Source organism: Panicum virgatum, chromosome 2N (assembly GCF_016808335.1).
Source record: "Panicum virgatum strain AP13 chromosome 2N, P.virgatum_v5, whole genome shotgun sequence".
NCBI classification, from domain to species: domain Eukaryota; kingdom Viridiplantae; phylum Streptophyta; class Magnoliopsida; order Poales; family Poaceae; genus Panicum; species Panicum virgatum.
The window spans coordinates 45885837-45897250 of record NC_053146.1 but is presented as its reverse complement, the minus strand read 5'-3'; the positions used below and the strand labels follow the sequence as shown (position 1 = coordinate 45897250).

The 11414-nt window shown below is 44.9% G+C and overlaps 1 protein-coding gene and 1 long non-coding RNA gene across 2 annotated transcripts; one reads left to right on the top strand and one right to left on the bottom strand.

Moving 5' to 3' along the window:
- Positions 1–987: 987 nt before the first annotated feature.
- Positions 988–7774, bottom strand: LOC120660722. The gene is made up of 2 exons (XR_005669712.1): positions 7062–7774; positions 988–1672 (listed from the first exon to the last, which is right to left on the bottom strand). It is a non-coding gene; the product is annotated as an uncharacterized LOC120660722 (long non-coding RNA).
- On the top strand, positions 1332–6959 carry LOC120660721 (glutamate receptor 2.2-like). The gene is made up of 5 exons (XM_039939347.1): positions 1332–1622; positions 2978–4317; positions 4730–5033; positions 5507–5913; positions 6195–6959. The coding sequence occupies exons 1-5, from the start codon at positions 1364–1366 to the stop codon at positions 6207–6209; spliced, it is 2325 nt and encodes a 774-aa protein (XP_039795281.1). The 5' UTR covers positions 1332–1363; the 3' UTR covers positions 6210–6959.
- Positions 7775–11414: the final 3640 nt, after the last annotated feature.

Below are 11414 nucleotides of genomic sequence, written 5' to 3'. Positions count from 1 at the left end.
GACTTCTAGGGAGTGTTTGATTTGAGGGATTCTCTCATATGAGATGAGATGGTCCACAATATGTTTACCCAATGAATTTTTATTGGGGTGACTCCAACCCTCACTTTTTTAATAATTAATAATGAGGCGGTGACGGATCAACCCACTCTACTCGAAATAAACAAAAATAAAAACGTGAGGGACAAGAAGACGATAGATGACCCAATTCCTCAAACCAAGCACCCTACTAAGCAGAAAGAACAGAAATGAAAGTGGAGAAGACACGTTCGCGCTGGAAACTATACCTACATAGAAACACTGCCGTAAGAAACAATCAGGAGCACTGCACAGACGGTACCGGATAGAATCGAGGAAACCTGAGAGCTGAAGGGTAGCGCAGAGGCGGCAGAGTGAGCTAGCAGCTCGGCGACCTTTGTCACCCGCCGCTTCGGCCCTCTTGTCGCGAGGGTGGGGCCGTGGGGGTACCTGAGAGAGCCTCGGCGCCGCACGTCGGAGCCTCGGAGGGATGCGGAGTCGGGGACTGTCGTAGCGGCGGCGGACAGCGAAGACAACACAACACGGGCCTACGAACAAATTGGAGGAGGTGGGTCGGAAAAAGATGTGCGTTTTGGACACTGGGCTGGGCTGGGCGCAAGCATATTCTCTGACGGGCGGCCTATTGCCGTGCAAATCATCAATAGGCCTTTTTCTGATTATAATTGGCTTATCAGCAAAAATAAGCAATAATGTTACGAAATATTCTGCTTATTTTCGCTTCTGTGGTAAGCCCGTTTTAGAGATTTGAATGAACTACAAAAAGCGATAAGTGATAAAATCTTCATTTTATAATCTAAGCGTAGCTGGGAGAAGCAAAAACAAACACCGCCATAGTTTGTCGGGCTGACAAATTTCTAACCCACCCCCAATAAGGTCATTAATGAATGAAAGAAAAATTTGAGGGAAAGTCAATGCATCGTTTTTGCCCGGTCAAATCTGATGCAGACTCGATTTACCTGCACACGAAAAGTTAAATATTAAATGTAAATCATAGAGTAAGAATCTCAGCAGAAATTCCCAGCGCTTGCGCGACCATTCAAACAATTGGCCGGCAATCACATTACACTGTTACAGGACCAATCAACATCGAAACTGATACAAGTGGGTCTCCATGTGCCAGTATTTTCAGTCACCGGTGAATACTTGGTAGGGAGACATTGCATCACCGGAATTAGTGACTGAACTACCTTGCAACTTCCGGCTTGACCAGGTCACCTGACTTAGGAACCGGTGCCTAAAGTCATCTCGCAATCCTGATAATAGACTACATATCAGTTCCACTGCCTTGCTCTCACAAAGGACTTGCATACCTTCCACAAAAAGGGAAATGGCGAGAGCAAATCAGTACGTCCTCTTCCTGCTACTCATCTTCAATTCCACTGCAGCTCAGAACACCACAGGAAGCAGCTCCAATGAATTCCATGTCGGTGTGATCCTCGACTTGGGTTCCTTGGTGGGGAAAGTAGCACGGACCAGCGTTTCACTGGCTGTCAAAGATTTCTATGCAGCTTGCCAGAATTGCAGCAGGAAACTAGTCCTCCATGTCAGGGATTCCGCGGGCAACGATGTCCAAGCTGCTTCAGCAGGTATGTGTTTTGTAGCATTATCATGAACATCATAGAAGAATGTCAAAAACCTGCAACTTAGACAAAGAAAAAGCATATCATTTGGAGAGAGACATGAGGCTGGGTATCAATTGTAAGTCTAGATTAGAACCCTCAAACAAACATAAACAGAGAAAAAAAAACTTGTCATCCTTTTTCTCCGAGTCGAATTGTGCTGTAAGATACACTGGTTTTTGCAGGTGGACACTGTTTTTCTGAAAAGTGCAGATATCCATTTTCAACCATAGACAGACATTTAGGGGGGCGTCTATTTGTCGCTAACTGCGGTTCGCGACGATTGCGTCGCAGAAGCTTCTCCGGCGTCGCTCCCCCGCCAACCCCCACCTCCCTCGGCTCCGGCGCCGCCCCGGCGCCTCCGCCAACCCTAACCAAGCTCGCCGTCGCGCCGCCGCCGCATTCTCACCCCCACGGCCACCACCGCCCACCAGGGCTCCTGCCCTGCCCGGCCGGCGGCGCTCCCGCGCCGCCTCGCCCTCCGCCGGCCGAACCATCGGCGCCGCCCCGGCGCCTCCGCCGCCGCCCTCCGCCGCCGCCAACCCTAACCAAGCTCGCCGTCGCGCCGCCGCCACCTTCTCACCCCCACGGCCACCACCGCCCACGAGGGCTCCTGCCCTGCCCGGCCGGCGGCGCTCCCGCGCCGCCTCGCCCTCCGCCGGCCGAACCATCGCCGCCGCCGGTCCTCCGCTGCCTCCGGCCCCCTCTTCTACGGCCGCCAGCCATTGGAAGCCCCGGCAACCCGAAACCCTAAAGGTCCGCCCCTGCCCTTCACCACCCCGGCCGCCAGCGACCTCGCCGGCGGCCGCTCCCCCCACCTCCCACCCCCGGCCGACCTTCCCCACCTCCCACCCCTCACTGGCGTGCTCGTCTCCGCGAGGAAGATGAACAGTGGCGGCGCTTCTTCTCCCTCATCCTCCTTCTGCGACGGCATCGCTCGCACTCGCGCGCGCGATGAATAGATTCCCCGGACATTTAGTGTCCACCAGAAAAAAAAACGCAGTCCTATGCTCCTATCCCTGTTTTAAAAAATGTTTTAAAACTACATTTAATCTTGATTAAACGCTAAACTTTGGCCTAGCGTTGCGTTTAATCACAGTGTCGTTTAATCACAAAAGACGTTTAATCTACTTTTAATCACAAAAAACTCTAAACCATAGGCTAGCGTTCACCTACCGTCTAGCGTTTTTTAAAACCTTGACTCCTATACCAAAACTTTCCATTTTGGAATTATGAAAGCATTGATGACATAAAGATGCTGAGTACAGTTTTATTTTGCTGATATTATTGGCTGAAGTTTCTTTTCTTATGCAATTCCAAAGCTATCGAACTGCTGGAGAATTACAAAGTGCAAGCCATCATTGGTCCCCAGAAATCTTCAGAAGCTGCATTTATATCCGAGCTAGGGAATACAGCCCGAGTACCTATTGTATCCTTCACGGCAACAAGCCCCTCAACCACTTCTGATGTTATGCCATATTTTGTGCGTGCAACATTGAACAGCTCAGTTCAAGTGGATAGTATTGCCTCTCTTATCAAAGCCTATGGATGGAGAGAGGTGGTACCGGTATATGATGATACCGACTATGGGAGGGGCATTCTACCGCACCTCATTGATGCTCTTCAACAAATAGATGCTCGTATTCCATATCGCAGTGTTATCTCTATGGCAGCAACAAGTGAAAACATTATACAAGAGCTCTACAAGCTAAGGACGATGCAAACGAGGGTATTCATTGTCCATATGTCATCAACCAGGGCATCCCTTCTCTTTACAAAGGCCAAGGAGGCAGGAATGATGAAGCAAGGATATGTGTGGATCATAACAAATGGATTAGCAAACATAATCGATTCACTCAATCCATCTGTTATTGAAGCAATGAATGGGGTAATAGGAGTAAGGTTTCATGTCCCCAGATCAAAAGAACTTGATAGTTTTTCCATAAGATGGAACAAAATGTACCACCAAGATAACCCAAATGAATCGCCAGTTAATAAACTGAGTGTTGTTGAGCTATGGGGATACGATACAGTTTGGGCATTGGCACTAGCAGCAGAAAAGATTAGGGTATTGAGTAACAAAAATAATAGACTGCAGTCCGCTAAAAACTCTACATGCTTGGAGTCGCTAGCTGTTTCCACAAATGGTCCACAGCTCCTAACAGAAATTGTACAAAGCAAATTTAGAGGCTTAAGTGGAAACTTCGACGTGACAGACAGACAACTGCAAGTTTCTGCATTACAAATAATAAATGTGGTTGGGAGAAGTTGGAGACATATTGGATTTTGGAGTTTGGAAAATCGCCTTTCACGCAAGCTAAATCAAAATGGTTCGGAAATAACAAGGTCAACCTCAATGCTCAATCTAAATCCAGTAATTTGGCCAGGAGAGTCAACAGAAATACCAAGGGGTTGGGAACTTCCTGCAAGTGGTAACAAGCTTAGGGTTGGTGTGCACACAAGTGCATATCCAGAGTTTATAAGGACATCGAAGGATCCAGCCACGAGTGCAACAAGAGCAAGTGGCCTTTCAATAGACATATTTGAGGAGGCAGCAAAGAAATTGCCTTTTGCACTTTCTTACGAATATGAAGCATTTGATACAGTTGATACACAAAGTACAGGGAGCTATAATGATTTTGTTTACCAAGTTTATCTTCAGGTAAGAAATAATTTCTAAAAGATATTATCCAATTTCTCAATCTGCCAAGTGAAGGAACTACAATTTGCATATATTTTATAGTTCTCATAATTCCACCCATAGTAAAACTATAATTCTATTTTCAATCGCATTTGCATATATTTTATAATTTTCATAATTCCACCCAGAGTAACACTATAATTCTATTTTCCATCACAATCAAACCTTGCAGTTAGTCTACTGAATGGACATAAACGAGAATGGCTTGTATCTTGCTTTCCTAAAGCAATATCTATTGATCACTAGTTATTTCCCTTTATTAAATAAATGAGCATGCATTGTTAAATCAGTTGTAGTGCATATGACATAGTAAGTAGAATTTCCTTTTAAATTTACAAATCACAATCAAATATAACTAACTGATGCCATGCAGAGATATGACATAGCAATTGGAGATATAACAATCAGATATAACAGAACGCTGTATGTCGATTTCACGGTACCATACACAGAATCAGGAGTGGCGATGATTGTACCAGTCAAGGAAAAAGTGAACAATATGTGGATTTTCTCAAAACCACTAAGCAAAGGAATGTGGTTTGGAAGCATCATGTTCTTTATATATACTGCACTTGTAGTCTGGCTGTTAGAGCGTCTAAATGGCAATGGGTATCTTCATGGTCCCTTTTCTCTCAAACAACTTGGGATTCTGATGTTTTTCTCCATATTTGAAGAGAGTTGAGTAAATCACTCAAACAGATTTCTTACTAATTTTGTTGCTATATACATATTTCGAACAACCATGACTGTTAGTGACAAAAATATCTTGATCTATAGTTTTTGTAGATAAAACATACACTGAACGTCCTTAAAAAAGTTTAAAAAGCATTGAAAAGTACCTGCAAGAAAGATTGTGAAAGTAAAGCTTCATACTTTTTTATAAAGAACAATGCGTTCTGACTGATCTTGAATTCCTCAACAAAACAGTAGTGTTAACTTTTTGCAAACAAATCTTAGGTAAGTCATATTAGAAGTTATTAAAAATTAAACTAATAATTAAGTAGTCTTGATGGATGAAGACTTGAACTTATCATCTAAAGTAACAGATATTGCACATTCCATCTTTGTGGTAGTATGCATCGCGGTACCTCTGCTTGACAAATTGACTTAGTGTATGAGAAAAATGACCTTTTTGTGGTTAATTTCGCAGAGGAGAAGCTGGAGTGCTTTCTATCTCGAATAGTTCTACTTGTTTGGATGTTTGTTCTTCTAGTGCTTGCATCAAGTTATACAGCAAGCTTTGCATCGATGCTTACTGTACAGAAGCTTTCACCAACGGTGACTGACATTCATGAACTCCAGAAGCAAGGAGGGTATGTAGGATTCCACCGAGGTTCCTACATAGAGGGTTTATTGGAAGATATTGGTTTTGACAGATCAAGAATAAGAGCCTATGATACTCCTGAAGACTTCCACAGTGCACTTTCTAAGGAAGGCAAATATGGTGGTGTTGCTGCTCTCGTTCTGGAAGTCCCATACATCAAATTGTTTCTTGCCAAATACTGCAAAGGTTACACAATGGTTGGACCTATTTACAAAAGTGCTGGCTTTGCATTTGTAAGTTCAGCTACTCTTTGTTAGCCAATTATTTAGAGCTCTCCTAAATATGTGAAAAAAAAATTCTACTAAGTTAAGATAGAAAATATAAATTTGAAATATTATCTCCACGTGGTGCATTGAATTCCTTATTCCATTATATCACTTAAACTCCAAAAGTTAGATCAATCGGGTGAGATTCAGAAATTTAACTTTTCATGCCTCCTACAGACTACGGAGTCAGATATAATGTAGTATTCTTGTATACTCAAGCTAATAAGAACTTTCTCTTTGACAATTAGGCACTTCCGAAGTGATCTCCACTACTTAATGAAATATCAAGGGCAATCCTCAACATAACAGAAGGAGACAGTATCATTCAAATCGAGAAGAAATGGACTGATCAAAACAGTTGTCAAAATGACGAAAAAATTGCTGATTCGGGTGCTATCACTTTTGGCAATTTTGGGGGATTATTCCTCCTAACTGGATTTGTAACAACATGTTCCCTTTCTATAGCTTTGTTGACCAACCACTACAAAAAGGGTCAACAAAAGGCAAGGATCAACATGGATGATCAGAGTCAATACAGACATGGGCAACAAGAAGAAAATGAGCATGTTCAAGAAGAAGACAAAAACAATAAAAATAATGAAAGATGCAATGATATAGAGAACCAAGCAACAATAATATCCATGCCTCATAGTCCGAACACAAATACTGATCAGCTACAGCACTGCACACAAAATAACAAGGCAACAGCATCCGCCCACCATGGTTCACAAGTTGCTCATAGGGGAGACAGAACTAGCATAGGTAACCAAGTGGCTCAAGTTTAGTTTCACAACTAAATGGACTAGGCTCAGTTGATGTTTGAAGCTCAAAGGTCAGAAGCAGAGAGTCTGGTTCTCTTGGATCAAATGGTTTATCCGAACCCGAAAAGGAGTGGATTTTCCCATTTCCAATTAATTTAGTATCAGACATAGGTTAGCAAATAATGGCAGGGCTACATACTTGAGTTTCCACATGATAAATAAATTGATTACTATATACCTTTTTTCACATCAGGGAAGAGCTTTTGTGACAAGTGCACATATAACCAGGTGCCAGGTGGTGCTACCGCTAATCACTGTGTGTGTGTTGAGAAAGGAGGGGGGGGGGCGGCGTACGTGGAGGGGCAAGCGGCGGAGACAGTATACCGTCGAGGTTGCACCTGCATTTGCTCGGTGAAGAACTGCAGATGGACGCGATGCCAGGATGTCCTTCGCGGCATGCCATGGGAGCGCCCCGCCACGGCCAGTGGCAGTGATGGTTGGGGGAAGCACCTCCTCCTCGGCAGCGGCACGCCCACCCCAACCCTCCGCGTTCCCGGTGGCGCATGCTTCGGCGTCGCTCCCGGAGTGGCCTGCAGTTTTCCCTGCCTCGGCGGCGGAGTTCGAGGAGGGAGGAAGCAGAGCGGGCGGCGAAGCGGGGCCCGCTCGTCCGCCGGCCACCGCACCCGCGTGCTCGCTCGCAAAAGCATCGCGTGGCGAGCTCGGCTCGACGAAACGGCCCACGGTCGGAACGGTGACAGACTGACTGACAGGCTCTCGTACGGCCTGTTTAGGCGTGATGTGGGCTTCTTGGCTGGCAGCAAGGCCTATCTTGAAGCTTATGATCCACGAAGGAAAGGTAGTTCTGTATTAATTGACCAAGTTGCTCTCCCGTATTTAGGGTTTGGCATAGCTCTAACTCTGCCTCGAGTTGGTCTGTAACAGCCCATGGGCCAGATGGGCCGGGCCAAATCCGGAGTTACTGTAGCATCTACTGTAGCATCACGAATTTAGTCCCGTGCTAAATACCAGGCCCAGAGAAGCTGAATAACTTCGGTTGCAATTTTTTACCCGAAACGAGGATGAAATCGTAAAAGAGTTATTTAGCAGATGTGATTTATGAGTAGATCTTAGCCGTTATCCCGGGTCGGATCGTTACATGCTCCACTTCAAAACTCCAGGTGAACCTACCTCTAGGTGGAGTTGAGCTGTCTGAATGTGGTGTTTAGCTATTGAGGGTGTTCTCAAGTAAAAAAACATAATTTTCATTGGTTCGTGAGACCCCATGTCATACTCTTTATCCTTATTTTTCTTTTCTGTCTTATTTTTCTTTTCTGCGTTATCTTCTACTCACCGTTGCTGGAGGACATGCCTTGGGGCCACGACGGGTTCCCTTGTCGAGCCCCACAGCGGCGAGGTGACTTTAGGATAAAACAAAAACAGCAAATAAAAATTTTTTCCTAAAAAAGAAATCTATTTTGTATGTTCTTATTTCGTTGAAAACATTTTCATGAGACTTTCTTTCATTGAAGAAGTCCATGACTTGTTCTAGGTGATATGAGGTTGAACAGGCTTTAGAAAAAATGCAAATAAGGGTTCGACGCAGCACCGGCGAATGCAGCGCCATGAGGCCACCGCGGTGTGTTCTAGGGCCTGGAGTAGGGATGGCAACAGGTACAAAACTGCTGGGTTTACCCATTCCAAACTTATACCCGTCAACAAAAAAATGTCCTTTAAGAAACCCGTGACCCGTCACAGGTATGATTTTGCGTCCAAACTCGTGCCTGCTCGGGTTGTGGGGTGACCCGTGGGTTGCCCGTGCCCGAGAGTGGCACCACTGAACCGACGACATTGGCAGTGGGGTGGAGGTGGAGCCGAGGGGGCGCCCGCACCCCGTGTGAACACAACAAGGCGGTGGCAAGGCGGACCAGCGAGCGCGCGGCTTGGCGGGCGCGGGGCTTGGCGGGCGCGTAGCCCACGGGTCGAGAAATTGACCCCAGATCCATGCCCTAATAGAGAAAAAATCCATCGAATTTCGGATTTCAGGTACCTGCTGCCATCCCTAGCCTGGAGCCACTCCGGCTCCCCAACAGCGACAACTGTGCGCAGCTCGAGACCATCCTCTTGGGCAAGGACGGCCTTGTTGCACCCGCACGCAGCCGCTGCCGGAGAGGAGGTTGTTAGAGACATGGCGGCCTGCCAGGAGCAGGAGGTGGCGGCGGCTAAGCCTTGGGATCGTATCCTCACGCCTCCTCATCCGTTGCATCGATGACGCCCCTATGGTCCACCTTGAGGCCCACCACGCCGGCCACGCGCACTACGTGCTCTTCGGCGGTGGTGGTGGCGAGCTGCGGGAGGGAGGGTCCGCTGGTGGCGAGCTGTGGGGAGGGGAGGGTGGGGTGGCGCGGCCAGTGAGGTAGGGGTCGCCGGCGATAATGGTGGCGAGGGGAGGGCGAGGTGGCGTGGCCTGGGATGCCAAGCCGCTAGCAGTAGCGGGGGAGGAAGGTGCGAGTAGGGAGGTGCGGGGTCTCCGTGAGTCAAGGAAGAAAAAAAGAAAGATCGAAATGACTTTTTTATAATTAGTGACAGTGGTGGGCATATTGAGGTTTGGAGTTGCAAAACATGTCCTCCAAAACTCCAAGCCCATTTGCACTGCACCTCCATAGTTGGGTAGTTGGGGGCGCTCCATGAAGTTTCGAAGCTGGGCGTTTAGCTAGAAAATTGGTTGGAGTTCGTGGAGTTCAGCTCGAGAGCCATGCTAAACAGGCCCCTAATTGAGAAACTTTCCTATTTAACACTGATAAAATTGAGAATTACTTATTTGATATTGGAAATTTTTAACTTTCTTATTTGGCAGTAAGTTGAATTTTTGTTCCCTATTAGACACCTCCATCAATTCCCATGAAACTTATGATTGAAGATAGTTTTATGAATTATTTCATCCAAATGTAGGAATATTAAGTATTTTTTATAATTTTTGGAAAGTATTTATGTGCACTAAATATTCAGATAATCTTCAAAAGTATCATATATTTTGATAATTTTCATTTCAAGGTTTTAAGAGCCACATATGTGTTTTTATGCAAAATGGATTCATCAACCTTCGTTATATCCCTTCAAAAAAGTTTAATTAATTTAGATGTGATTTGATAGTCATTTTAGTTTGAGGACAGAGTCCACATGTTACTGTTCACATGAGGAACAAACGTTGAACTCAGTGGCAAATAGGGAAGTTGAAAATTTTAATGTCAAATAAGTAATTCTGAATTTTCAGTGTTAAGTAGGGAATTTTCTCACACCGTTGGCACTGCATTGAAAAGAAACCTACAGGAAAGAGAACGACCACTCAGGAATCCCTAAGGAACTCTATGCTCATCAGGTGATGGTGTGAAGAATATATCCCAAGAGATGTCTGTTACGCGTCAAGAATCACAAAGTCCACTATCCATGAACGACTCAACGTTTATGTTCCAATAGACGGCCACAGTGTCAAGTCATTTCTTGTTCTACACAAGAAGATCAGAATCTAACTCCGTAAAAAAAAGACAAAGAAATATTTTCGATAAGGATGGGTATAAATGTGTTTCTTTTTCATATTGAGGAAGAGACACTGGACTTTCTCACTGCTTTTGTTGTGAAATTGCACCTTGCATCAGCAAGAGATAATAATTAAAACTGGGATTGTGTCACCATACAGGAAGACTTCTTCGGAAGCCAAAGGTCCATGTTGCAGCATTGCGCTGAGAGAAACAAAAATGATGAAACGATATCAAATGCCACTTGAATGGGGAAAACTATGGCCTTGTTTAGATTCCAAAACGCAAAATACAAAATTTTTGTAAATCGCTTGCATGATGTACTAAATATAGTCAAAAAATAAATCGCATTACACAAATGGACTGTAAATCGCGAGACGAATCTAATGAGCCTAATTAGGACGTGATTAGACACTAAATTACTACAATAATGCTACAGTAAAAAGCTCTAATGATGAATTAATTAGGCTCATTAGATTCGTCTCGTAGTTTACAGACGAGATCTGTAATTAGTTTTGTGATTAGTCTATATTTAATACTTCAAATATTGAATGTTCTCTTCTAAAAATGCAAAAATGTAAAATGCAAAGTGAACTAAACACACCCTATATCACTGAGCGCGGATCATTACTGCATCAGAGCATTTAATTGAATCAGCCATAGTCAGCTGTCACACTTGCCAACAAAAGGAGAAAATTGCAACTATAGTACACCAAAGGTCGACTTTGCTAAAATGACCTTTGATACATTGGCACATTGTTATACTTCAGATTTGATGCTTTTAATCAATTTGATAACATAAAATACATGCATTTTGCCCTCTTGTGACCCTTTTGCCCTTTTACCTTTTGTATCATCGACTATTGTACTGGTAAAAAACAGAAATCATTATGGCCATTACCTTTGCACATGAAGTATAGGAAGGTTGTACTCTACTGCCGAAAGAGGAGCAGTGGGTAGCAACGTTTTGGCTAGGGTTAGAGCACTGGACATGGCGTTGGGAGGGGCCTCCACTGCCAGCATTACCCCTCTTACTACCGGCACGGCCGGCGCGGCTAGGCCATACGACAGTGCACACTACTACAATTTGGGATTAACCGAGGCACTTTAAAAAAGGGCTCAGAGGCGGGCCACCGGCCTGCCCACCTCTGTTAATGGTGTCCGGGCCGCCGGC

Bases quoted from the DNA above. Each gene is read 5' to 3' on its own strand.
- LOC120660721 (XM_039939347.1), top strand. From the start codon at position 1,364: ATGGCGAGAGCAAATCAGTACGTCCTCTTCCTGCTACTCATCTTCAAT. The intron at 1,623-2,977 runs GTATGTGTTTTG...GCAATTCCAAAG, and splicing joins TGTCCAAGCTGCTTCAGCAG to CTATCGAACTGCTGGAGAAT. The intron at 4,318-4,729 runs GTAAGAAATAAT...GATGCCATGCAG, and splicing joins TTTACCAAGTTTATCTTCAG to AGATATGACATAGCAATTGG.